The 27549-nt window shown below is 51.9% G+C and overlaps 2 protein-coding genes across 2 annotated transcripts in view; both read left to right on the top strand.

Moving 5' to 3' along the window:
• The first annotated feature begins 5775 nt into the window (after positions 1–5775).
• On the top strand, positions 5776–8202 carry EPO (erythropoietin). Its single transcript, XM_029949870.1, has 5 exons — positions 5776–5865; positions 6418–6566; positions 6792–6878; positions 7138–7317; positions 7492–8202. Exons 1-5 carry the CDS (start codon positions 5853–5855, stop codon positions 7645–7647), a joined length of 585 nt encoding a protein of 194 aa, XP_029805730.1. The 5' UTR covers positions 5776–5852; the 3' UTR covers positions 7648–8202.
• An 8452-nt stretch (positions 8203–16654) lies between these two features.
• ZAN (zonadhesin) overlaps positions 16655–27549 on the top strand; it is a 36901-nt gene continuing 26006 nt past the window's right edge. The window contains exons 1-13 of the mRNA XM_029947218.1: positions 16655–16698; positions 17867–17937; positions 18417–18563; positions 18713–18984; positions 19143–19230; positions 19930–20082; positions 22432–22596; positions 23164–23255; positions 23447–23525; positions 23656–23799; positions 24333–24601; positions 24874–24958; positions 25432–26778. Coding sequence (XP_029803078.1) covers positions 16655–16698; positions 17867–17937; positions 18417–18563; positions 18713–18984; positions 19143–19230; positions 19930–20082; positions 22432–22596; positions 23164–23255; positions 23447–23525; positions 23656–23799; positions 24333–24601; positions 24874–24958; positions 25432–26778 — 2956 coding nt within the window. The remainder of the gene's footprint in view (positions 16699–17866; positions 17938–18416; positions 18564–18712; positions 18985–19142; positions 19231–19929; positions 20083–22431; positions 22597–23163; positions 23256–23446; positions 23526–23655; positions 23800–24332; positions 24602–24873; positions 24959–25431; positions 26779–27549) is intronic.

The following is a 27549-nucleotide window of genomic DNA, read 5'->3' as shown; positions in this document are numbered from 1 at the left end:
GGAATATTCGGCAACAGTGGTGAGCTACAGATCCTAGGATTTGCAGGACGCTTTCCACAGAAACCAAATCTGGAAAAGGGGTTCTGGACCTTGAGGTGGAGGCTTTGGTGCCCTGGGAGCCCACCTTCAATGAGTCAACCATTTGGGGGATTCAGGAGACAAGAATTCAAGAAAAGTGACCCTATAATGCTTCAGGGCTTGCCTAGGGTGAGCCCAAAGGCCTCATTCAGTTCAAGGTCCTTAGCGTTTCTCTAGGGCCCCCCTAGGAAGAGACCCACACTGACAGGGCAAGGAATCCCTGGTTGACTGAGGCTCTGACTAAACTAAATTTGAGACATGTCTTAATACCTGCATCTTCATAGCAGCACTGTCAATAATAGCCAAACATGGAAAGAGCCTAAATGTCCATCACCTGATGAATGGATCAAGAAGATGCAGTATATATATATACAATGGAGTATTACATGGCAATGAGAAAGAATGACATATGGCCATTTGTAGCAAAGTGGATGGACCTCGAGGGTGTCATGCTAAGCAAAATAAGTCAGGTGGAGAAGGACAGATACCATATGTTTGCACTCATAGGTCTAACAGGAGAACAGGAGAACCAGGGGGAGGGGAAGAGGGAAAGAGTGTTGGGGAGAGAGAGGGATACAAAACTTGAGAGACTATTGAATACTGAAAACGGACTGAGGGTTGAAGGGGGAGGGGGGAAAAGAGGTGGTGGTGATGGAGGAGGGCACTTGTGGGGAAGAGCACTGGGTGTTGTATGGAAACTAATTTGACAATAAACTACTTTTAAAAAAAAAACCCTGCATCTTAACCCATCTGCAATTCCCCCGGGGATCCTGTTTCACTCAGTTGTGTTCAAGGGCAAGTTTCTCCAAAGTGCAGTGTACACTCCCAGAGATACCTCATCCACAACCCACTATTCCCTATTCTCATGACACCTTCCAGTAAATTGCTTGGCAGGGCGGGTACAACACCACACACAAGGTGCTGTGAGCCTGTGCCCAGCGCCCCAGAGGGAACAGTGGAAGAAGTCTGGAGAATATGCTGGAGATTTGGTCTCTAGGTCTCCAAAGGATGAGTAGGAGGGACAATAAAGCAGAGACTGTGCAGTAATAACAGCAGGCACTTATTGATTACCTACCTGAGGTGTTACATAATCTCACGAGAGCCCTGGGAAGCAATCACTATCATTTTCTCCATCTGCAGGCTCAGAGGTAAAGTCACTAGTCCAAGGCGGCTACTGGTAAGCGGCAGTGCTCAGGCCACTAATCTGGGCTCCCTTGTTTCCAAGGCAACCCCTGTACGCCTCTGGGTCACAGAGAGATGGATGTCTGGTTCTACTGGCTACTTTATGGCCAAGAAAGCAGCCCTTGCCTCAGTTTCCCCAAATTGACTTTGGACAGGACTTTCTCTGGTTCTCCAGCAGAGATCTGTTCTCCAGCATTCTTGCTCCCTTCCCAACTCCCCAAGGGCCAGGAAGCCCCCCCACTGTCCCAACGCACCCTCCACAGTCCCTGGCCACCTCACTTCCCAGCACAGAACGTTTTCTGGGCCGCTGGCTGAACTCTCCAGCCAAGCTGAGAAGCCACTGCTTGGAAAAAGGATGGAAGAGAGGCCCAGAGCCCACCACCCCCCTCCTTGACCTTCGTCCCCAACACGACTCCAGGCAGCTGGGGCTTCGTGCTGCCTTGGGGTCTGGGGCAGCTCAGGGGAACCGTAAATTTGCTTCTCCTTGGACTTTCAGTCCAGATTGGCTGCCAGGAAGACTCCATGGAACACAGCCTGCCTCCACCCCCGCCATCCTCCTTGTCACCCCCGTCCCTTTTCAGATCCTGCCTCAGTAGCTGCTGCTCAGGAAGTAGATGCAGGCCTCATGGGCCCCCGGGATCCCAGAGCTCAGTTGTCCAGGCTGGCTCCAGCAAGCATTCGGATGATGAGTGGCTCACCTCCCCACTCCAGGTCTCCCATTCTCCGGCTGTGGTGTCTAGAATGGAGGGAGTGCCTAATGCCAGCCACATGTAACCATAAAGAGGCAACATGCTGGGTACCTGGGGGGTACCGAAGTGAGCCAGACTTGCCATACGCTGTCCTTTGCTCTCTTTGATGAACAAAACAGCAGGGTGTGAGTGGCACCCTCTGGAGTTGTACAGGGCTCAATCTTGAAAGCTGTGCACCGTGGCCCAGCCAGTAAGAGGTCTAAGCCACATCCATAAACGATGACAGGGCAGAAGAAGGGGACAACTTCCTGCTGGGGGATCAAGGAAGGCTTCATAGAGGAACTTAAAGTTTGGGTTTGGGCTTTGAAGAACGACAGGGGTGGGGGGAGAGATTGTGAGAAGGTGATCCAGGCGGAAAGCACAGAGGGAGCAAAAGGCCAGAAGCATCTGAGTTCATGGGATGGAAGGAGTGGAAATGAGCAGAATAGGAGAATAGGCTGGAAAGGTAGGCGGAGGGCAGAACACAGGAGGTCTCAGTTTTGAGGCAACTGGGAGCCATAGCAAGCTCCTGCTGGGGGAGTGACACAGAAGAGGCTGTTCAATGGGAAATCGAGGGGGGACTGACTGCAGAGGTCAGGGAGGAGACCCTCTGCAGTGGGCAGTGCCATGCTAGGAGAGCACGAGGAGGCAGATGAAGGGGGCACTGGCAGGGGGGCAGTGGGCATTGCAGGGGGAGCCCCAGGAAGCTTCCTGTTTTCTCTCTGCTCTTCAGGGCTCCCTGATGTCAAGGGCAGATAGCTGGACCCTGTTGGGCAGTAGCCAAGAATATCTGGATTGAAGCTGGCCCCCAAACCAGCCTCTGGCCTCTACTAGGATTACCTCAGCTCAGGGGTTGGGTGTGGGATGGACCAAGATCCTCTCCTGCACCTGCTTTCCCAAGCTGCCATCAGAGGGCTCTCTCCAAAATCCCCAGAGGGTAAGCCAGCACCACCCCTGGCCAGCGTGCCCTAGCACCTAGGAGCTGGTGCTTATGGCCCATCTCCCCTCCTTTCCTGAAGGCAGAGGTGGAGGCACCTCCAACAACTTGCTACAAAGGAAGCAGCAGGTCCCACAGCCCGAAATCCTCCTCTCCTCCCTTTCCTCAGGCGGTGTCTACCCGCCCCCCATCTGTCCCTGGCCCCTCCTCCATGGTCAGGTCAGGGCAGTGACGCAGGAGTCAGGGGAACGGAGAGCAGAGGCTGGGAGGGGTGGGGGGGGTCGGGACAGAACGCATGTGTGGACGTGTGTGGACGTGAGTGTGCGTGTGCTTGTCCCACAGCTGGGATCTGGGAGGGAAGCAGAACTGGGCTCTGAGGTTCAGGCAGGACTGGGAGGCTGCCTGGGTGCTGAGAGGGAGACTGGGACTGGAGGCATGGTGAGGTGTGCAGACTGGGGTCGAGGAGGGACCCCAGAGCAGGCTGGAGGGGAGCGGAGGGCAGAGGAGCAGGTTCCGAGCAAGTCAGACCCTCACTTCCCACTGGAAGTTTGCCACCTCTGCTTCCCTGCCTCTCCTGGTCACCATTCTGAGGCCTTCTTTGATCTTATTCTCTCTCCACCTTATGGTTCCCTCCCTCCCTCACCCCCACTGGACTTTATTTACATCACCCTCTCAGGAAGGCTCTCCCGACTGCCCATCTAAAATTGCAGCCTCCTCCTTCACTCCCGGCCCCTCCTATGCATGCCTGTTCTTCTTGGTCCTTATTGCCACTGAAGATCCTCTTTTTTTAAAAAAAAGTTTTATTTATTTTGACAGAGAGAGCGTGTGCACACACACACGCAGCAGAGGCAGAGAAGGACTCACAAGCAGGCTCCGTGATACCAGTGCAGAGCCCAACATGGGGCTCAAACCCACCAACTGTGAGATCATGACCAGGCCTCCCGGAGAGCCTCATGTTTGTGTCTGTCATCTGCCTTGCTGCTAGAATGTCAGCTCCACCGGGCAGGCATTCTTGTGTGTTTCATTCACTGCCCTATCCCCAGGTCCCTGGCCACGATTAGGTACACATATATATTTCTTAGAGGAATAGTCATTTCTTGAATGAATGAATGAATGAAAGGGGAAGAAGGAAGGAAGGAAGGAAGGAAGGAAGGAAGGAAGGAAGGAAGGAAGGAAGGAAGGAAGGAAGGAAGGAAGGAGGAAGAAAGAAAGAAAGAAAGAAAGAAAGAAAGAAAGAAAGAAAGAAAGAAAGGAAGGAAGGAAGGAAGGAAGGAAGGAAGGAAGGAAGGAAGGAAGGAAGGAAGGAAGGAAAAGTTTCCTACTCTTTCCAAACAAAATCCAAACTCTTTAGGATGGCACGCAAGGCCCTTCACAACCTGACCCCTCCCAAACCAGCCCTCTGGTCTTGTGTGCACCTTTTCCTTCCACACCCTCCACCCTGACACGCCTGACCCTCTGGACCTGCCTTTTCCCTTGCTGTACCAGCCTCTTGCCCCACCTCACATCTCTTCCCCTTGAAATCCTACCCGCCCTTCAAGGGTGAGCTCAAGTCACTCCTGCATCAAATCTTCCATGATTCCCCCAGCTAACAGTGAGCTCTGCCTCTTCCAAACCCTTCTACCTAGGCTCTGCACACTCCAGTCCTCACACACTGCCCTGTGTACCCATCTTATCTCTATTGTAAGCTACAAACTCCAGGATGCAGGAGCTAGGTCTCAAACACATCTTTCTGTCTTGCAAAAGTCAGCTGACTTGCATAAAAGAAGGCACCGATGGCCTGAACGAGATATCTTTAATATCACCAAATTGGTAAGGATGTGAAGGAATATATATAACCACCTGTAAGTGTAGGACTGGAGGACATTGGGACTAGGACTTTCATCAGCCCCATTAGATAGGTCGGGGCACTGAGGCTCAGGACTGAGACCACACTTTCCAAGGTTCGGGAGGCCAGCCAGCCTTGGACTCCTGCTCTAGAGAGTTGCCTGGATACTTCCTAGAAGTCCCAGAGGCTGAGCTCCAAATACGAACGGCCGTCATCTGGAGGATAGCTCTATTGCAGAGTTCTTAAGAATTCTGCCACTGGACTAACCTATATCACAGGTCAGAGACAAAAACAACAAAAAGGATGTCAAAGTGCACGGTCTGTCCTGCACAACATACCACGGGCTCGGTGCCATAAAGTTCAATTTCCCGGTTTTCGGAGTCCTAGAAAGTGATGAGTGGGGAGAGAAGACCCCCAGATTTCTTGCTCCGTGTGCCCCCATCAAATTCCAGACCATGAACAAATACTGGCTTCTAGAACAAGTGGTGGGCTGGTGAGAAGGAAGGCAACTTGCCTCTGCCAGCACCTTCCCGGCCTCCAGACCCAGCTGCCTCGCAGAAACCAGCGCTCCCAGCTCCGAACACCCGGCGGAAAACGGGACGCCCCCTCCCCCGCCCCCGGGGAGTGTCGGAACCTTTCCCAGAATGGCACCCCTGCGCACCCAGCGGCACCTCCCAGAACCCGGGGTGCCTCGCTCCGTGCCGGCGACCGCTGCGCTCCCGCCCCGGCGAACCCCCGACCCAGGCGTCCTGCCCCGGTCTGACCCCTTTGGCCCCTACCTCCGGCGACCCCTCACGCACACAGCCTGCCCCCCACCCCCACACACGCACGCACACAGGCTGATAACAGCCCCGACCCCCGGCCGAGCCGCAGTCCCCGGGCCAACCCCAGCCGGTCGCCGCGCGCCAGTCCTCGCGGACCCTGGCCAAGAGCCCTGCGCTCCCTCGCTCTGCGCGACCCCGACTCGGCGGCCCCTGGACGGTGGCCCCTTCCTTCAGGCCGCGGGGCCGGTGCTGCCCCGCCGCGCTCCCCGAGATGAGGGCTCCCGGCAAGGGCGCCGGCCGAGCCCCAGGTCGCTGAGGGGCAGGAGGAAGGCGAGGAGATGGGGTCGTGCGGTGAGTACTCGTCGTCGGCTGGAGGAGCCCCCGCCCGCCTGGACTCCTGTTTGAGCAGGAATTTACCGCCGGGGCTCGTGGCCCCGAGGTGGCCGGGTTCAAGGACCAACAACTTGCCAAGGACCCCGGAAGGGCAAGGGGGGTGGGGCAGCCTCCACGTGCCGGCAGGGCTCCGGCAGCCACCGGCAAAAGGTGCAATCTGACCTGGACACCGGGACGCGGTTTGGGGGTTCGGGGAGAAGAGGGGCTGCTTCGTGCGTGGGGAGGAAGTTGATACCTGGGTCTTGGAGCAATCAGCAGGATCTGCGAGAGAGGGGAAGCCTCGGTCACAAGCCTCTGTCACACCGGGATTGAAGTTTGCCCGGGAGAAGTGGATGCCGGTAGCTTGGGGGTGGGGTGTGCGCTCCGCGGGCGCCGGGATTGAATGAAGGCCAAGGAGGCAGAACCCGAGCGCTGGGAAGGTTCGGGTCGGGAGCGAGTAGCTGGGGGCAGAGGAGGGGGAATGTGTGAACCTGCCCTTCCAGACACACTCAGCCTGGCACTCTTTTCTAGAATGTCCTGCCCTGGTGCTGCTGCTGCTGCTGTCCTTGCTGCTGCTTCCTCTGGGCCTCCCAGTCCTGGCCGCCCCCCCTCGCCTCATCTGTGAAAGCCGAGTCCTGGAGAGGTACATCCTGGAGGCCAGGGAGGCCGAAAATGTCACGGTGAGACCCCCTCCACAGGATAGTCCACAAAACTCACTGTCAGGAGCCCTGGGGGGTCTTCCAGGATCCAGGAACCTGAGTCCCTTCCTGGCACTTGGTGCAGGGAGGTGGGAAGCCACAACCCCCAGTAGAAACGATAAAAGTGGTAGCCCCCAACGCATATCTGGAAACTAGGTAAGGGGCAACGGTGGAGGGGAGCCTGACTGGGGGGGTCGTGCATTTCAGATGGGCTGTACTGAAGGCTTCGGCCTCAGTGAGAATATCACTGTCCCAGACACCAAGGTCAATTTCTATACCTGGAAGAGGATGGACGTGAGTTTGTTTTCCTTCTTCTTGGGAAGTCTCATTTTGGGAAGCTGATGGGGTGGGGGGGTGAATGATACAAGAAGGTGAGGGCTAAATGCAGTATGTCCATTCATTTGTTCCTTTCTTCATTCATTCATTCATTCATTCATTCAACAAAACTGATTCCATGCCTCCACTTTGCTCAGCTTGGGGCTTGGGGCTGCTGAGAGGGAGGGGCCAGTTGGGTCTCTGACTCTAAGTGTCTACAAATGTTTACTCCCGTTAGGTCGGGCAGCAGGCCGCAGAAGTCTGGGAGGGCCTGGGCCTGCTCTCAGAAGCCATCCTGCGGGGCCAGGCCCTGCTGGCCAACTCGTCGCAGCCATCTGAGACCCTGCAGCTGCATGTGGATAAAGCTGTCAGCAGCCTGCGCAGCCTCACCTCCCTGCTTCGGGCGCTGGGAGCCCAGGTGCGTGTGGGGCGGGGGGGTTCCCTCATTTCTGTTTGCCCTTTCTATAAAATGGGAGAAGGGCCCCTGCCAAGAAATACTGAGGCTCTCATCCCCCTTCCGATTCTAGCATGAATCCCATCTCCCTCCAGGGTCCCCAGCATGCCGTAACCTTCTGTTGTCTCTCCTTGGCAGAAGGAGGCCACCTCCCTTCCAGATGCAGCCTCTGCTGCTCCACTCCGAACATTCACTGTCGATACATTGTGCAAACTTTTCCGAATCTACTCCAATTTCCTGCGGGGAAAGCTGACACTGTACACGGGGGAGGCCTGCCAAAGAGGAGACAGGTGACCAGGTGCTCCCACCCCGGGCACGTCCACCACCTCACTTACCACCACTGCCTGTGCCACGCCCTCTGCACCGCCACTCCTGACCCCTGTCGGGGGCGATCAGCTCAGCACCAGCCTGTCCCATGGACACTCTGCGGCCAGCGGGGACATCGCAAGGGCCAGAGGAACTGTCCAGAGCTCAACTCAGGTCTAAGGATGTCACAGGGCCAGCCTGAGGCCCCGAAGCAGGAGGAATGTGGAGGAAAGCAGCTTGAACTTGGGGATGGACCCTTGCTGGGGAAACACGGAAACTCATCTTGGTACCCTGCCCAACCGTGATGCTGGGACAAGGTGGAGGGCCGATGCCTCTGCGCACCCATCACGCAGGGACAGGAGGGACCGGAGAATTTAGGTGGCGAGCCGTGAATTCTCCAGGTCTCAGGGATACTCCCAGCAAGAGCCCACCGGACGAAGGGTGGTGGGAGCCAGGGAGATGGGATGGGGGCTGGCCCCTGGCTCTCATTGGGTCCACGTTTTGTGTATTTTTCAATTTCACCAGCAAGAACTGAAACCACAACACGGCTCTTGGCTTTTCTGTTTTTCCGGGAGCACCCCACTTCCCTGGCCCTGCTCCCACCCCGGCAGCAGGCCGCAGTCTCGGGAAACTAGAGCTGGAGGGGAGTCGGGCCCTACGTGCTGCCTCTCATGGCCTGTCTGGCCTCTTGACCCCACTGGGCCTGAGGCCACAAGCTCTGCCCACGCGGGTCAATAAGGTGGCTCCATTCAAGGCTATTCCTCAGTAGGCAGCTGGCAACTCTCTTTAGTGAGTAACAACCACTATCAAGGAAATAGGAACCAGGAGGAAGAATCCCTTTGGTGGCCGGGGTTAGCTGCCAGTTCTGGCCACTGGACCCTTATTATTTCTCACTTCTCTGTGGTGCCTTTGGCTAAAGCCACATTCCCAGTATCAGCCCTTGCGTCCTCTGAATCCCACTGCCCTCTTTCCTTGCTAGGGACGGTCACCATCAATGCTCTACCCTGTGGCTTGCAGAAGGAGCCACCTTCTCTGACAGGGGTCTCACTGAGCACTCATTCCTGACCTCATTGTATTCCTTGCACCACTCTGTGAGAAAGTGGCCCCTGTCATTCCCATTGAACAGAGGAAGAAATAAAGTAACTGCCAAAGTCAAGACAACAGGAGCCCCCAATTCCCCCAGTACTGACCCCCTCCCTCTTCTGCTTGTTCCTTCCCCATAATCCCTACCTGCTCCCTGATCTCCTGGGATACCGGACACAGAACAAACTAACTCAGCCTCCACTCTCCATCCCAATGTCTAATTTTACCCCTTACTCTGACAACCGACTTCAAATTCCTTCCCAGACATAATGATTCCCCTGTAAAGTATCGCCCAAGAGAGACCAGTGTAGACAGCAAAAGATGCCACAAACCTATCAGGATCCTAATCCTGGCCATTATCATATATGGGGAGGATCAGTCTTTCTGTTCCTATCACAAAACTTAAAGAAGTCAGGCTGCACCCCTGAAAATATGCAAAAGAGATAGAATTTTTGCAATCCACTGCAGGAAAAATTAGAGGTGGGGGGAGGTTTGGAGGGTATTTGTGAAGTATAGGTGTGTGGTGGGGGCAAGGGTAGGAGGAATCCACAGAGGGGTGGATCCAAAGGAGAATTTCACTCTGGCCAATCCAGCTCCTGGGGTACAGTGCCCTCTTCAGGCCCTACGGGGAAATGCTAGACAAATTGGCCCGCTAAAGAACCCTTAGGGCTCCAATCGTGGCTCATGGCACATTTCAATAAAAGTTTGTACTGCGGTTTCCACAGATGGCATCCGGTTCTCACCCCACTGTTGTGAATCACTGAGGGAGGAATCTCTTTTTCTCACTGGCAGAATTGAAGCCAAGAGGGTTGCCCTGAAATCCAAGGAATGCAGCTAATAATGGCAGCTGGAACCTGAACACAAGGTTGAGGACTCATAACCCCTAGGCACATCTTAGTCTGATGTGGTACCCAGCGATTCCCCGGCCCAGCACCTGGCTCTTTCTTCCCTGGAATTCAGGGACACCAGCCTTATTCCCTGACTTCTCTTCAGACTGCTTACTAGTATACACATACGTATACATGTATATATAATGGACCCCAACAATATGACTTGGGCCAGTATATTAAAGCATTAAAAACATATGGGGTGTGCCTGGGTGGCTCAGTTGGTTAAGTGCCTGACGTCACCTCAGGTCATGATCTCATAGCTCCTGAGTTTGAGCGCTGCATCAGGCTCTGTGCTGACAGCTCAGAGCCTGGAGCCAGCTTCAGATTCTGTGTCTCTTTCTCTCCTTCTCTCTCTCTTCCCCTCCCCCACTGGCACTCTGTCTCTCTCTTTGTCAAAAATAAACTTAAAAAACCCACATAGAAAAATAAAAACAACACAAAAATTTAAAAAAATATAAAAATACAAAAAAACACGAAAAAAAGTAAGAAGCAAACAATATAAAAAAATAAAAACAAAAAAACAAAAAATTTTTAAAAATCAAAAAAATAAATAAATAAACCCACATCACTTATTTATTCACACTTAACAGAGTCCGTACTGTGTGCTATCCTCTACACTAAGTGCTTAGGAAAACATGAAAAGGATCACCTGCGCCACTCACAGCCCAGTGTCCTCCGAGAAAGTGGGTGTTCCCCCCGCCCCCCACCCCTGCTGAGGCAAAAAGACAGGAGCTCACATACGTGGACAGAGCCAGCTTGGTAGGTGACTGAGTTGTGGACAGGCCCAGATGTGAAGGACCTGGTGAGGGCCCAAGTCCCTGCTAAGAGACATAGATACACAAGGAGGGAGGGTGTTGCCAGATTCCAGATGTTGGGAGTGTGAACTCTCTTCTGCACTATTATGATGATGATTCACAACATATTAAACTGGCACCTGCATGATCTGCTGATTCTCACCACCAATCCATGAAACAGGAGGACCTTAGGTATCATCCCCATTTGCTGGATGGGGAAAATAAAACTGAAGTCCCACCAGGTAAATGACAGACAGTTCCTCTCAGGAGTCAGCACAGCCCAGTTCTGAGTCAGCCGCTTACATAATTGTTTAACGGAGCTGCCTTGTGTTTGTAGTGTGCTTTGTGATTTACAAGGTGCTTCCCTGGGCATTTTCTTATCTGCTCACCGAACTGAGAGAGGAAGGTGTAGATGGTAGAGGATCTCCATTTTGCAGAGAAAGAAACTGAAGTTCAGAGAGATTATGGCCCTTGCCTAGGCCTTAAGTCACTGAGGAGAAGAGAAGGACCAGAAGCCGGGCTCTATGACTCTGGTTCCCTCTTCTTCCCAAGTGGGGATCACAGGGAAAGGAGAGCAGAGGGAGTAGCTGGAGGAGAGGAAGGAGTTCTGGGTCAATGATGCTTTGGGCCCATCCATCTCTCACTGTCAATTCCTCTCTTCTCCACCCCCTGCCTGGGGCTCCAGCTTCCTCCCTGGATGGGCAGAAGTTACCTCCCACTCTCCCCACCACCCAGGTTTCCAGCACTAGAGGTCAACCCAGCCGCCTCTAGCAGCGGTAGACCCCACCTTGACCGCCACCTATTAACCCAAACCTTCTCCCTGGGCCTAAGCATCAGGCTGACCCAATGCACCTGCCTGGCCCCAGCTCACAAGTCACCTAAGATTTTCCTAGAACTACTCAGAACCCTCTTCTCCCCACAAAGACAAGTGTTGCTGGAGTTGAGTTGACAAGCTTAAACATTGCAACCTAAGCTGAATGTTAACTACGTTTTTTGTTTTCTTTTTTCCCCAGTTGGTCAAGGCCAATTCCTCTAAAATTCCATCATAAAACTGTGACATTATGAAAGATTACTGGCAACAGAAAAGCAGACAGTAGTATGTTTTCTCAACTTATGTGAGTCATGTCCAAATGTCCATGAACTCTCTCTTCTTGATTTGTAAAAATTGATTAGGAAAAAAAAAATTACATGACCCACACACAATTCCCGCTTAAAAAGGGGGGGGCACCTGGGTGACTCAGTCGGTTAAGCCTCCGATTTCACCTCAGGTCATGATCTCGTGGCCCAAGAGTTCGAGCCCCGCATCAGGCTCTGTGCTGCTTCAGATTCTGGGTCTCTGCCCCTCTGTCACTCATGCTCTGCCCCTCTGTCTCTGCCCTTCTGTCACTCATGCTCTGTCTCTGTCTCTCAAAAATAAACAAATGTTAAAAAAAAAAAACAACTTAGTTGTGCAAGTCTCTCCATTTTACAGAAGTGCAAACTAAAGCCCAGAGAGGGAGAGTAAAGTGTCCAAGGAAACACAGTGAAGCCAAGACTGGCTTTACTTCTCTGGAGTGGTTACCAGGGTTTTGCACATGCCAAGGTCTCTGATTCTTATTCCTGCAGCTGCTAGGCTGGTCAAGCCACAAACCTCCTGGGGCTTTGCACACTCTCGATTACCCAAAATGCAGAGCCCGGTGGTTCCCTCCCACACCGCCTGCCCTTCCTGTCCGGCCTCGTGCACCAACCCCCACCCCCGGACAGGTTGGAAGCTGACTGTCGAACTCTGTGGCGCCAAAGAGAGGTCAGCAAAAGCGGCCCTCGGAGGGCTTATTGCCCAACCAGGAGGGGCTGTGGGTCAGTTGGCTTCTGCTGCTCTTCTCTGGGTTAACCATTTCCTGGCTCTGTCCCTCTCCTGACTGCTCTCCTAACCTGGTATGGAGGAAGGGTAGATCAGGGTTTGGGCTGCAGCAAAGGATCTCTCTCTCCCCAGATCGGACTCCTAACCAGTCCCTTCAGTGTTTATTTGGGCAGGAATCCTCACGACTGTGAAGGAAGTTAGGACTTCCCTTTTCAATGTACTCCTGGACATAGATTTTTTTTTTTTACAGTTTATTTATTTTGAGACACAGAGAGACAGAGAGAGAGAGAGAGAGACAGAGAGAGAGAGAGAGTGCATGAGCACACGAGTGGGGTAGGGGCAGAGAGAGAGGGAGAGAGAATCCCAAGCAGGCTCCTTGCTGTCCACACAGAGCCCAACGCAGGGCTCAACCCCACAACCATGAAATCATGACCTGAGCTGAATCCAAGAGTCAGATGCTCAACCAACTGAGCCATCCAGGGCTTAGATTTGATGATAGAGAGCGGGGTGGGGGGGGCTGCCAAGGTGTAAGGGGTGAAACTGAAGTTTTCTAGAACCACCTGTGTGTGGTGGTATATAGGAAATCTGGACAGGGGAGGCCAGCTCGCTGCTGACCAGCCCTCCAGCCCAGATACAGTTCTGATGTGCAATGAGAGTCAACAGTGTTTTTTAAAGGGGCAAAATCACCCTTTTAACCTCAGTCTTATGTAGGATTGCCATTTATGAAACAGGTCAAAAGAGCGCTGCCCTGGCTGGAGGATGCGGGGGGGACCCTAACCCCCTTTGGGTGTTTGCAACACAACTGTGGGAGTCTGCAGGACACAGCGTGGGGACCGTCAGAGCCGTGCTCTTGTGCTGGACAATGGACTTCACTTCTGCAGAGCTCAGTTTCGACACATAGAAAATGAGGACAATAATTTTGCAATGAAGAGGACACGAGGTTCAGTTAGATTAGCCCACAAGCACTGCTGTTCCTGGCTTCTGGAAAGTTCTCCCCACTCTTGCTGTCTTGATATGACTGCCCATCCGCACCGCCATCCCTCACCCTCCGCAGCCTCCTCTCCTGTCTCTCCAGCTCCAACCAGCCTCTCTTTGGTTCTTATCTGCTGAGGCCGCCGGAGAAGCCTTTTCAAAATGTAAGTGGGATCAAGTCACCCTGGTTGCCTAAAAACTTTTAGTGGCTCTTCAAAACTCTGGCATTCAAGGTCCTCCAAGACAGGGTCCCTGTCTCTTCCCAGTGTTACACACACACACACACGCACACACACACCCACACGCACACCCCAGACCATTCTTCAAAAGTGTCACGCTCCCTCTAAGGTCAGAACATTCTCACTTCCTGGATGTGCCTTCCCAACTTGTCTGATTTTCATCTCTTTGTGGTTTAGAAAGTCTCTAGGGGCGCTTGGATGGCTCAGTCGGTTAAGTGGCCGACTTCGGCTCAGGTCATGATCTCACGGTTTGTGGGTTTGAGCTCCCCCCCATGAGGCTCTGTGCTGCCAGCTCAGAGCCTGGAGCCTGCTTCAGATGCTGTGTCTCCCTCTCTCTGCCCCTCCCCTACTCATGCTCTGTTTCTTTCTGTCTCAATAATAAATAAAAACATAAGAAAAAAATTAAAAAAAACAAAAAAGAAAGTCTCTAAACCTGTGTTGGCAAGGTCCCCTTCCACCTCCGTCCCTTCACAGAGGATTGTCCCTCCTGTTTTCTGCATTCTGGACTCTTCCAGCCTCTTTTCTTTTTTTAAGTTATTCATTGTTTGTTTAATTCTTTGAGAGAGAGACAGAGACAAAGGGAGAGAATGAACAGAGAGAGACAGGGACAGCAGGCTCCAGACTCTGAGCTGTCAGCAAAGAGCCCAGTGTGGGGCTCGAACCCATGAACTGTGAATCATGACCTGAGCTGAAGTCAGATGTTTAACCGACTGAGCCACCAGGTGCCCCTCTTCTGGCCTCTTTCATTTAACAACATATGCAGGACCCCTTTCCACTGTCAGAACACACTGCCCTATCGCCATTCTTATTTTTGTCTTTAAATCAGGAATAAACTTAAAAAAAATTATTTTGAGAGACAGAGAGAGACAGCTGGAGCAGGGGAGGGTCAGAGAGAGAGGGAGATACAGAATCTGAAGCAGGCTCTAGGCTCTGAGCTAGCCTTCAGCACAGAGCCCGACACAGGGCTCGAACCCACGAACCCTGAGATCATGACCTGAGCCAAAGCCAGATGCTTAACCGACTGAGCCACTCAGGCACCCCAGGAATAAACTTTAACAAAGTGTTATAACATCAGTTAATATTTTTTAAATTATTTTTTTAATTGTGGTAACATAACCCTAACATAAATTTATCTTCTTGACCATTAAAAGTCTTTTAAAAAATTTTAAAGTTTTTAAAAAATTTTAAGTCATTGCTGTACCCAACATGGAGCTCAAACTCACGACCCTAAGATCAAGTGTCTCATTCTACTGACTGAGCCAGCCAGGCACTCCTCTTCTTAACCATTTTTAAGTGTACAGTTCAGTGGCATTATTCACATTATGCCATCATCACCACTGGCCATTCACACAACCTTTAGATCTTCCCAGGCTGAAATTCTGTCCCCATGAATCATGAACTCCTTGTTCCTGCCATCCACCATTCTACTTTTTGTCTCTATGAGTTTGACTACTGTAGGTACCTCAGATGAGCGGAATCATGTGCTATTTGTCCTTCTGTGTCAGGCTTATTTCATTTAGCATAACGTCCTCAATGTTGTAGCAAGTGTGAGAATTTTCTTCATTTTAAAGGCTGAACAAGGGACGCCTGGGTGGCTCAGTCGGTTAAGTATCCAACTTCAGCTCAGGTCATGATCTTGCAGCTTGTGAGTTTTTCCCCCATGTTGGGCTTTGGGCTGACAGCTCGGAGCCTGGAGCCTGCTTCAGATTCTGTGTCTCCCTCTTTCAGCCCCTCCTCTGCTCTGTCTCTCTCAAAAATAAATAAATAAATAAATAAATAAATATATATATATGTATATATATATAAATAAATAAATAAAGGCTGAATGATATTCCATTGTACGCATGTGCCATACTTTTGGCTTTGTGGACTTTTGGGTTGCTCTCACCTTTTGGCTATGGTGAATAATGCCACCATAAACATGGGTGACCAGGTAATCTATCTCTTCATCTTTGCATTCAATTCTTTTGAGTTTACATCCAAAAGGGGAATTGCTGGACCCTATGGGAATTTTATTTTTAACTTTTGGCAGAGAACTATTCTTTCAAATGTGTACATAATATTCCTCATATGAAAAATAGTCCTTGACTATGATCCAACCACATCTCTGCTGGCAAACGTTTGGGTAATCTCAATTTTTTTCCTACTGTAATCAATGCCACAATTAACATCTTTAAGATGCGGCCAGCTATGTGCAAATAGGCACGTATTTCTTTGGGAAGATACCTGGGAAGGTAAGGTGGGGTCAAAGATGTACATGTTAGGAAGTTTGAGAGTTACTGTCAAATTACCTTCCAAGAAGTTTTCACCAACATAGAGTTTTAGCATCAATGTACTTGAGTATGTCTACCTCATCCTGGCCAACGCTGAAAGCTTTCAGTCTCTTAAATGGTTGTCAAGGCGACAGCTGTAGTTTTGATTAGCATTTTCCGTATCACTAGTGAAGCAGGACATCTTCTTTGATGCTTCCTGGCTAGTGGTATGTCTTCCTCTGGGACTGGTCTTTTCTGATTCTTTGGCAGTAAGCATTGCCAGTCTTCCATCCGACCTGCCAGTTGTTTTCACCACTGTTGCCAGCTACAGAATTTTAGATTTGAAATGATTTTCTGTTGGAATTCTGCAGACAATGTTCCACTGCCTCTTAGAACCCCTGGTTGCTATTGAAAACCCTGACGCCATGTTGATTCCTGATCCTTAGTATGTGATCTGCTTCTTTCTATCTGGAAACTTTCTGATACTCTGAAATCTTATGACACGCCTTCCACAGGTGTCTTTGCATCCATCATAAGAGACCCCTTTTCATCAAGGGACTTGTAGCTCAGTCCTACGAAATCTTCTTGTGTGGTTTTTCTGAAGTCCTTTCTTTTCCTTTGTTCTTTCTGATTTGAACTCTTTTGGGTGGGTGCTAGACTTTCTGGACTGCTTCTCTACGTCTCTTTCTCTTGGTCTTTCTCACTTGCTCTCCTGCTCTCCTGCTCTCATCTTACTTCCTTTCACTGGATTTTAAATTTCCATCCTTGTAGTTTTCATTTCCCAGAACGTTCTCGTGTTCTCGGACCATCCGGTTTTCATAGCATCCTCGGAAGGATGTCAAGCAAGGAGGGTCAGGGGTAGATAAAGTGGCCTGGGCTCACTGTGTCTTCCCCTCTTCCCTGAGAGCCGCCTCTGAGGTCCCACATGGCTCCTCCAGTCTGGACTCTGGTGCTGCTGGTGGGGGCCGCCTGGGGCCAGGGCCACATGCCTGCCCCTGTCTGGTAAGCCGGGCCCAGGGGGTGATCAGAGGTGACTCTGGGGGAGAGTGAGGGGCAAAGCTGGAGGGGGCAAGCAGGGTAATGATGGGGAGGAAGCCCTGGGGAGGAAGGGGATGATGAACAGGAACAGTGAGGAACCCCACAGCCTGAGCACCGGGAACTGAGAGTATGAGAAGCTCAGAGGGAACAGGGCAGAGCCCAGACATCAGGGCGAGGGGACACAAAGGTGGAGAGACAGACAGGAGAGGCTGGGACCTCACGAAATGGACCAAACCCAGCAGACAGGAGCCTTCAGGTAGAGGCAGCAAGAAATGACAGACGGCTTGGTGTCCTGGAGCTTGTTTTGTGGGATTTGAACAAGTAGAACTTGTATGAATAAAGCAAAGGGCTTTTCTGTCTGGCCTACACCATCTGGGGAGGCGCAGTGAGCTTCTCCGCGTTATTTGTAGGGTGAGAAGGGGCCATCCTTGTGTTACTCATTTATGTTCAGGGGCATGTAGCTAGGGCAGCATGGGATCCACAGAGTCCCCGCTCTCTGGGGAGAGCTTGGGTGACAGCACAAGAGGACCTCAGCTCCGAGGAAGGAGTTTCACCAGGTGTAAACGCAGAGCCACTGCTTGCGAACTGCCATCCTCCCCAGAGGCCCCAGCACAGCCACACAGAGGCATGGGGACAACCAGTGGCAATGGGAGGCACTCTGAGGGGAGCCGCTATTTTATTTTTTTTAGGAGATAGATGAGAATTTAATGTGAGGAGGTTGGGTGATTTTTTCTTTAAAGTTTCTTTTTTTGCGAGAGCAAGAGCACAAGTTGGGGAAGGGCATAGAGAGAGAGGGAGACACAGAATCCAAAGCAGGCTCCAGGCTCTGAGCTGTCAGCACAGAGCCAGGAGTGAGGCTCAAACCCACGAGCAGTGAGAGCATCCATGACTTGAGCCGAAGTCGGTCGTCCAACAGATTGAGCCACCCAAGTGCCTCGACCTTTTGAAAACCTTAAAGAAGAGAAGTAGATATACGTTCACTGCTTATACTTTGGTGCAATATGGATACCAGGAAGTCCTTCATGAAGGGCCGCTCAGAAAACTCACGACCCTCGAGGCTTATGATTCTTGATGATGACAAGTATTACTTTTTTTTTTTCCTTTTTCCAACCCCAAGGAAAGAGAAGCCTCCAGATTCTAAGCAGGTTGCTCGCAGCTCTAGGGATAATTGTGAGTTGGAAACCAGCACCACTCAGAACTTTCTCCTTCCCCAGGGTGGGGTGGCCACCTCAAGTGCCCTCTGGGCTGGGCAATGGCATAAGCACATAATGATGTGTGAGGGCAGCGCTTGGGTAATGGAGGATGGAGGGAACACGGTGGTATAGAGTCCAGGCCCTACCTAGAAGATGCACATTCAAATTAACAAAATGCCTGAGCCCAGACAAAGCCTCTCTGCCCAGCTGAATCCAGCCCCTGGGACCTGAGGTTGCCACCCCATCCTAGAATTCCTTCCACCCTGCCCCACCCCACCCTGAGTTTCTCCTGCGAGACTCTTATTTCTCGGATTCTCTTTTCCAAATCTCTGCTCTGGACCCCCGGAGTGGCTGCCTTCTCTAAGCTATGCAGTCCTGCTAAACCCCAAGCCCCAGTTTGGCTCCGCGGCTGGCCCTCTCCCCTCTGCTGGACTCAGGGCGGCTCTTTCTTCCCAGCTATTCTCACTCAGTGTGACTTTGAGGATAACTCCAAACCCCTCTGTGACTGGACCCAAGTGTCCACAGATGACGGGGACTGGACTCGAGCCAATGGATCCTCCCCCACTGGCAGCATGGGTCCCCCCGGGGGCTACCCTGATGGAGGTGAGGAAGCCTAAGGTTTAGGGAGACAGCTAGGAGGTAGGCAGACCTGGGTGCAGGGGGAAGGGAGGCAGCTGAAGCGGACGCCTGGGCTCTGGGAAGGGGGTGGGAGGGCCTCACCTCCTCATCATCCTGGGCTCTGCCTCCCGCAGAGGGCCACTACCTGCACATGGCATCAAGCACCTTCCACCGGGGCGGGGTGGCCCGCCTACGCAGCCCCCCCATATGGAAGCAAGGCCCCCTCTGCGTGCACTTCGCCTACCACATGTTTGGGCTCTCATGGGGCGCCCAGCTCAAACTGCTGCTGCTCAGAAACACCAAGAAGCAGCGCCCCAGCCTGCTCTGGAAACACACTGACACCCAGACCCCCTCCTGGATTCCCACCGCTGTCACCGTGCCTATGGGGCTTGCCCTACCCCGTCGGGTGAGGCTGAGGGCAGAGCCTTGGGCCCCAGCGGGAATCTGGGTGGGGGGTGGAGGGGCAGGAGGGGCCAGGGCTGGGCCACCTGAATTCAGGCAGGAAAGTGGGAGCCTGAGGCAAAGGAGCTTACAGGGTGCGTGGTCCCCTCCTTCCTCCCGCAGGTGATGTTTGAAGGAGTGAGGGGCAGCACGGCTTACCTGGACATCGCTCTGGATGCCATCTCCATCCACCGGGGCTCCTGCAACCAGCGTAAGCCCTTGCCCCTCCTCCTCTCTCTGCCTCCACCATCCGCCCAGCTTCTGGCTTCCCTCAACCACCACACCTCACACCTTTGAATCCTGAGGCAGCTACACCTAAAGACATGTTCTCTACGAACAGAGTTGTGGTCATAACTTTTCAAGACTGACCAACCAAGTCCAGTCTGCCCTGGGCTGTCCCTCTTTTTGCACTGAAAGTCCTGCATCCCAGGAATGCCTCAGTCCCTGGGCAAAAGTGGATGTCTGGCCACTCCAGCTGTTCCCCTAGATCCATCCCGAATTAGTCCTCTAAGCTGATATATAGAGATTCAAGGGGAGCGAATGCAAGTGAAGGAAAATTCTAGAAGCAGAGCCCAAGTAATTAACACTTAACTGGGCACAGGGTTGTCCTAGTTGCTCTCCACATATGATCTAACGTAAGGCAGGCGGGTGCTGTCGTTCCCAGTTATAGATGAGGAACCCGAGGTTTGGGCAAGGTCAGTAACATGTCCCAAGGTCAGTACCATGTCCCAGCAGTAAGGCTCTGAGGAATGGAACTGTATCTGGCTCAAAAGCCCACCAAGGCTCACAGTAGGATGCAAGCTGGGACTCAGCATTCGGACCTCAGACTGAGGCATACTTTCTAGAGCTGCATCCTCCTAGAAGAAGCTAAATCCTCCCTCCCTCCCCTGCCCCTGCTTTCTCCCCCCAGTCTGCATGATGCAGACGTGCAGCTTCGACATTCCAAATGATCTCTGCGGCTGGAGCTGGATCCCGACAGCCTCTGGGGCCAAGTGGGTCCAGAAGAAGGGGTCGTCCGGGGTGCCGAACGTGGGGCCTGAGGATGATTTCTCTAGCCCTGGCAGTGAGTAAAGACCACACTTCCGTCTTTCGGCTTTCTAGGCTTCTAGTGACCTCTGCAGGAGTTTGCGGTGCTTGCCTGACAACCGGACGGTGACTGCCCTGGGATGTAACCCCCAGCAACCTCAAGCCTCACTGACCTCACGTTATTCAGCAGAAAGCAAACTCCACACCCGGCTCCCCCCACTGCCATCCCACACGCTCCACCGCGCAGACTCAACACAGTCTACTCCTCATCTCCCTTCCCTGGCACCATTCCTTCATGCATTCTTCATTCATTCATTCACCCATTCATTCAACAAGTACCTGCTGAGTACCTCTGGTGTGCCAGGCACTGTCCTAGGCCCTTGAGATACATCAGCTTACAAAAGACTGAGAGTGGCAGGGGGTGGGAGGAAGATGGTTCCTGAAACAATAAAGATTATATAGTTATAGCAGGACTATCGGAAAAATCAAAGTCAAACAAAATAAGGGGATTGGGAGTGCAGGAGTGACCACAGGGTGGTTAGGGTAGGTAGGTCTCATTCAGGTCATCTTTGAGCATAAACCTGACGCAGGTGAGGGGCGATCGAGTGAACATACAGAGGAGAAGAACATTCTAAGCAGAGGTGCCAGCCCTGCAAAGGTCCTGAGGTGACAGTGAGCTAGTGGGTAGGGGAGGCGCTGAGATACAAGAGGCCACCTGGCAGGGACAGAGAAGAGAAGCTTAGGACAGTCCTAGGCAGGGCTGATGACTTGAGGCCTTGAAGGCCACTGCCGGGACTGTGGCTTTGATTCTACTCAGGTGTGGATAGGGAGCCTTTGCAGCATTTGGAGCAGAGGAGTGACTTAATCTGATTTACGTTTAAAAGGATCACCTGTTCTCTGTTGTTTGTTTTGTTGTTGTTGTTTTTGCGTTGAGAATACACTGAAGGGAACAGCCAGAGGCAGATGCAGAGAGGCCATTTAAGAAGCTTTTGTAATAAGCCAGGCAGTATGCCTCCTCTCCCATTGCATCCATGTCTGTCTGTAGCTTCTTTCCCCCATCTCTCTGTGCTCTTGGCTGGGCTTTTCTTTCCACGGATGACCCTTCCCTCCCTTCCTTCCCTCTTTCGGAAACTCCCCTACCCCCAGCCCATTCCTTCCTTCTTCCCTGTGCCTCTATCCTTTTCTCTCTCGCCCACAGCAGCTACCGCTCTTCTCCAGTCTTCTCCACACCTACGTGCATCTCCAGCGCCCACAGAGCGCAGCCACACCAAGCGCTGCAGGTCAAACCTGAGAACCACGCTCCCCGGTTGCTTTTCTAAATTCCCACCTTTTCTTTGTTCTCTGGCCCTTTGCAGTTCTCCATTCTCAATCCTCTCCCTTCTTTCTCCTGTTCTTTTCTCTTCCTCTCCGTCTCCCCCCAGCGCCCAGAAGCCCTTTCTGCTCACTCCAACTTCAAGCTCCACTTCCTCCGCTGCCTTTCCTGCTGCCTGAGGTCGGCCCTCTAGAAAGACCTGGAGAACCGCCCCTCCCCTTCCCTCCGAGGCCCTGGAAAGCGGAGCAGGGCCAGCCCATCTCCGCATCACTCCTGCGCCCTTAGAGTTTCAGTAAATGTTGGTTATTGTTTCAATTTTCTCACTCCTTTTTCCAGCTTGCTTCCATTTTTCCATCTTTCTTTTCTTTTTCTCCCATTTCTCCTTTCCACCAACCAGCTATCCCATTATCCTCCCCCCTCCACCCCACAGCGTTTTCTTTCACCATTTACCACTTCCCTCCTTCCCCTTCCCTCCTCCTTCCCTGCTGTTTCCGCTCTTTTCTCTTCCCTCCCCTTCTGCCCTCTTTTCTGCCTCCCGGAAGACCGCCTTTCCAGACGCGGCGTGCGCGCGCTCAACAGGCAGGACCGCAAGGGAGTGAAGACCGAGCGCGCCTGCGCAGCCTCACTCCCCCCCCGGCTACCAATTGCGTCATGGAGCGAGGTCTAGGTTGATTGGCTGCTTGAACTGCCGGAGGGAGTGGGGTGAAAAGATGCCGGCTTCTAGGCATGAGACCAACCCTCTCTCACCCGTTTGCGTTTATCAGCTATGTCCCACGGGTCCAGAAAAGGAAGAGGATATGACCCTGGGGAACCTAAAACGTCAGAACCCAAAGGATAAGGTTCTGACCGCTGCTTCTGAGACGATGCTGCGTTTCATATGGCGGTGTCTGCAGTCCTACCCAGTTTTGCTGAGCATTTCTGGAAATTTCGAAGGTCTCGGAAAGATGGAGGCCCACCTCAGCGATGGCTGATCCTAGGCAGCTGTTGGGACTTCCCAGGCCCAGAACCCCTGCGGTCACAAAGCCCTATCCCTCAATTTCAGCCACCCCATCTTACTGGCCTTTTACTTCGTAGGTGGCTTCTACATGCTCCTGGACCCCAAGAATGCAAAAGCGATGCAGAAATCTGCCCTCCTGAGCCCCCTGAGCCAGTCCTCTGGCTGTCTGAGCCTCTCCTTCCACTACGTCCTCCATGGCCAGTCACCTGGTGCAGCCCTCACCGTCTATGCTTCCATCTTGGGTGAGACTGGCACTCACAGGATTTTTATGCTGACCTGAGGCTCATCTCCAGGGTTGGGTTGTCAGGAAAATATGGAGCATCCCACATTTCCAGGGAAATCTACGATATACGCAAGATTATTGCATGGAGTAGAATTGGGGCACCGGGAGAGTGCTGGCTTCTAGAAAAACAGATATAAGTGCCAGGGAAGTAGGAGAGAAGGATGTGCTTGCATTTGGGAGATGGGAATATACTCCCAAGTATTCCCTTTGCTACTCTTCCTTCTGCATATAGGATTTTTCCCCCTAATTTTTTAAATGTTTATTTATTTTTGAGAGAGAGACAGAGCGTGAACAGGGGAGGGGCAGAGAGAGAGAGGGAGACACAGAATCTGAAGCAGGCTCCAGGCTCTGAGTTGTCAGCACAGAGCCTGACATGGGGCTTGAACTCACGGACATCGAGATCACGACCTGAGCCAAAGTCGGACACTTAACCCATGGAGCCACCCAAACACCCACTGAGTATAGGTTTGAGGTCATTTTTCAGTCCCCTTAAGTCAGTTCTCTCCCGGATTCCTTCCATTTATAGGCAGCATCAGGAAACATACTCTCTTCTCAGGACAGCCTGGACCCAACTGGCAGCCTGTTTCTGTCAGTTACACCGCCCAGGGACAAATTCAGGTACAGAGGAGCAAGAGGTCAGGACCCCTTGCACATGGTAGGCACCTCTGACATTGAAATGGATGGAGGGTCTGGGCACTGGGAACAGGGTGCCTGGGTTGCTGAATAGAGTAAAATTAAATGCGGGTGGGGGGGTTGGGCATTTGGGCTCTTTTTTTCACTCCCAGCCCCCTTTCTCTCTCTTTCTTCAGTTCACCGTGGTAGGTGTGTTTGGAGAGACCCCAGAGCCAGCTGTGGCAGTGGATGCGATCAGCATTGCTCCCTGTGGGGGTGAGAGCAAGGCCCTGGGAGAAGCAGGGCCTCCAACCAGATCACTCAGATGGGGGGATGAGGGGGGAGGATGGGGGAGGAATAGAGGGCATGGCCCAAATTTCTCATATCTCCCATTTTGGTCCTCTAGAGAGCTTTCCTCAGTGTGACTTTGAAGATGATGCCCATCCCTTCTGTGAATGGGCCCAGGCATCAGGGGATGGCGGACACTGGGCCCGGGGAAATAAAAATATGCACATCCAGGGTACAGGTGCTTTTGGAGGTTCCAACGGAGGTGAGGAGATTGAAGATCCCCCAAGCCAACGAATTACTGAATCTTCTCCCAGCTAGGGAGTTGGCTGGTATGACTGAAGGGAGAAGATATACATACAATAGTATGTAGGTGCCAACGATCAGCCACTAGGTGTTTACTGGGAAGCCCCCATGGGGCCCCAGCTGGGGAGGTGACACAAATCAAGTGGGTTGAAGATTCTCCTGACTGTGGGGTCACTGAAACCCCCCAGAAAATCTAGGCATCTCACTTTACTGAGCTCGATCCCTCATCTTCAGTTAAGACATTTACTGGTGCAGCCGGCAAAGGAATCTGGGTTGCTCATTCGGTGTTTCCTTTCTTTCTGAGTTTACCTTTTTCAGTTAGGAGTCCAAAACAAGTAGGGGGGGAAACCCGCTTTTCAACGTGGGGAGTTTGGGTGTTTGCGTCAAACCCTCTCTTGGAAGGCAAGGTGATGCTACAGAAGACAACACAAGACTGTCCTTGAGAGGTTTGTCATCTTGCCCTTCTTCTGATTCCCTTCTTTTGCCCAGAAGGTCACTATATCTATGTCGAGGCTGACAAGTTCTCTGAGGCAGACCAGCCTTTCAGACTGGTGAGCCGGCCCTTCTGTGCCCCGGGTGCGGTCTGTGTGGACTTTGCCTACCTCATGTATGGCCCCGGAGAGAGCACTAAACTCAACCTCCTGCTGGAGAGTCCCGCGGGCAGTTTCCCAACTTCTCTCTGGCACCGCGTTGGGTCTCAGAGCCCTGACTGGCTGAACACCTCTGTCACCGTCCCTTCGGGGCATCAACAGCCCATGCAGGTGAGAGACAGAGAGCCGGCCCTGTGTGGGGCCTAGTGAGGGGGACGTAATACCCAGGGACAACCAGGGCTGAGGAGATGGGGAAAGGAGCAGAGGTGAACTCGGTGTCCCCGAGAGAGATACCTGGATCCTGAAAAGGAGTGGGGGCAGAGTTGGATTGTTGAGCCTAGAACGAGGTAAGTTTTTGACAGAGGACAGGCTGTCAGGGACAATCTTTGAGCGGCCATGGATTCAGCTGGACTTCTCTCTTTTCTGTTCCTTATTCCCTTCAGCTGATATTTGAGGCCATCAGAGGGACCAACACTGCCTTTGTTGTCGCTGTGGGTTTTATCTTGATCAATCACGGGACCTGTCGAGGTAAGACAAAACTCCAGGCCTTGGAAAGGGAGCTGTGCTCCGGGATGACTATCTCTCGGATGGCTGAAAGTCAAGTTCTCTCCTGTGCTTGCATTTTCATACTTCTTTGTGTTCTACATTCTGCCCCAGTCTGCCATGTCGGTGGCATCAGGATGCTTGCTTGTGTGCATGTGACTTTGATGCAGTGAATTTCTGTGGCTAGAACCAGGATTCCTTACCTAGTGGGTGGAGATCCTGAAGGGAGGACTGACATCCTATTCATGTTGTGTTGTTCGTATCTGGCACAATGTCTGACATATATCAGGAGCAGTGTTTGCTGAGTGTTTGTTAAGTAAATGAAGGTTGGGGTTGGAAGTAGAAGAGAGGTGTGAATAAGCTACCCTTTGAGGCCACCCACTCCAACTGGAAATGAGTGAAGAGGGTGGTGGTCCGATTTTAACTAAACTCCAGCGTTGGTTTGTTTTTCTATGCAGGAACTGTGCCAACAGTGCCTCCTTCCAAATCTCCAGTTCCCCCCACTGGCCCTTCTGAAACCGTTGTCTCCACAGAAAAACCTAGGACTCCCACAGAAAAACCTACAGTTTCCAAAGAAAAACCTATGGCCCTCACAGAAAAACCCACTGCCCCTGCAGAAAAACTCATGACCCTCACAGAAAAAACTGTGACCTCCCAAATAAAACCCATGACTGTCACAGAAAAAAACACTGTCCCCAGTGAAATATCCACTGTCCCCACAGAAAAACCCATGGTCCCCACAGAAAAAGCTGTGACCCCCCAAATAAAACCTACAGCCCTCACAGAAAAACCTACTGTCCCCACAGAAAAACCCATGGCCCTGACCAAAAAGCCTGCAGTCCCAACAGAAAAGCCCACTATTCCCACTGAAAAGACCACCATCCATACCGAAAGGCCCACCATCCCCACAGAAAAATCTACCCTTCCCACAGAAAAATCACCCACCATCCACACAGAAAAACCCACCACCCCTACTGAAAAGACCACCATCCCCACAGAAAAGCCCACTGTCTTTATTGAAAGACCCACTGTACCCACAGAAAAACCTCCCACCCTTACTGAAAAGACCACCATCCCCACAGAAAAACCCACCATCCCCCCTGAAAAGACCACCATCTCCACTAAAATACCCACCGTCCCCACTAAAAGGTCTACCAACCCCACAGAAAAATCTATGCTTCCTACAGAAAAACCATCCACCATCCATACAGGAAAACCCACCATCCCCACTGAAAAACCCACCTTCCCCACTGAAAAGACCACTGTCCCCACAGAAAAATCTACCCTTCCCACAGAAAAACCATCCACCATCCATATAGGAAAACCCACCATCCCCACTGAAAGGCCCACCATCCCCACTGGAAGGCCCACTGTCCCCACTGAAAAGACCATCATCCTCACAGAAAAATCTACCCTTCCCACAGAAAAACCATCCACCATCCATACAGGAAAACCCACCATCCCCATTGAAAGGCCCACCATCCCCATAGGAAAACTTACTGTCCCTTCTGAGAAGACCACCATCCCCACAGAAGAACCCACCATCCCCACTGAAAAGACCATCTCCACTGAAATACCCACTGGCCCCACTAAAAGGCCTATTATACCCATAGAAAAGCTCACCATCCCTACAAAAAAACCCACCATCCCCACAAAAGTATCTACTCTTGCCACTGAATGGCACACAGTTCCTACAATACCCCAGCCCAGCCCAACACTTGTACCCACTGAGCCAACAGTCTTGGTGATGCCTCCTACTGCTCCAAGCACCTCCATGACCACTACAACCCCTAGAAGCACTCCAGGTAAGTGACAGAGCATAGAACCAACAACAGAAAGTAAGAAACCATGAGTAGGAGAGAGAATTAGGTAAATGGATGCTTCTAATAGAAAACTGCAGCCTTAGAGGAGAGATGAATGTGACATGATAACTTTCTAAAAAATGAGGACTGCTCCAACCAAGAGGGAAGCAAGGCATGGGTAGGGTGGAGGTGGTTGGGAGCTGAGTCCTAGATTGGCAGCATTTTTTTTAAAGATTATATTTTTACGTATTCTCTATACCTGACCTGGGGCTCTAACTCACAACGCCGAGATCAGGAGTTGCATGCTCCACTGACTGAGTCAGTCGCATGCCACACACCTTCCTTTTTATAGAGAGATTATTCATATACTATAAGATGCATCCCTTTAAAGTTTGCAATATTTGGGTTTCATATTTTGGCAAAGTTGTGCACCAAAAAGAAACCCCATACCCGTTAGCAGTCACTCCACATTCTCCCCAAACCCTCAACATGCCCCAGAGACTTCCGGTCTCTGTGGATTTGCCTCTTCTGGACATTGCATGCATGGCAAATGATGTATTTTGTGGTCTTTTGTGACTGGCTTCTTTCCCTCCGCATCATGTTTTTAAGGTTCTTCCATGTTGTAGAAACGCAAGTCCTTCCATATGTGGAATCTTCACTCCTCTTTCTGGCTAAACGATATGGACTTCATAGAGAACCTGAGTGGGGGGTGTAGGAGGGACAGGAAGTCTCCCTGAAAAAAAAACAGTAGAGTAAAAGCTTGACACGGGTTGT

This window comes from Suricata suricatta, chromosome 8 (assembly GCF_006229205.1).
Source record: "Suricata suricatta isolate VVHF042 chromosome 8, meerkat_22Aug2017_6uvM2_HiC, whole genome shotgun sequence".
NCBI lineage: Eukaryota > Metazoa > Chordata > Mammalia > Carnivora > Herpestidae > Suricata > Suricata suricatta.
Note: the sequence above shows the minus strand (reverse complement) of the source record. Positions and strands in the feature narration are given on the sequence as shown.

What these genes read in the sequence shown, in the direction of transcription:
- EPO (XM_029949870.1), top strand. An exon ending in ATACCTGGAAGAGGATGGAC is followed by an intron (nt 6,879 to 7,137) that starts GTGAGTTTGTTT and finishes TACTCCCGTTAG; the next exon opens with GTCGGGCAGCAGGCCGCAGA. An exon ending in TTCGGGCGCTGGGAGCCCAG is followed by an intron (nt 7,318 to 7,491) that starts GTGCGTGTGGGG and finishes TCTCCTTGGCAG; the next exon opens with AAGGAGGCCACCTCCCTTCC.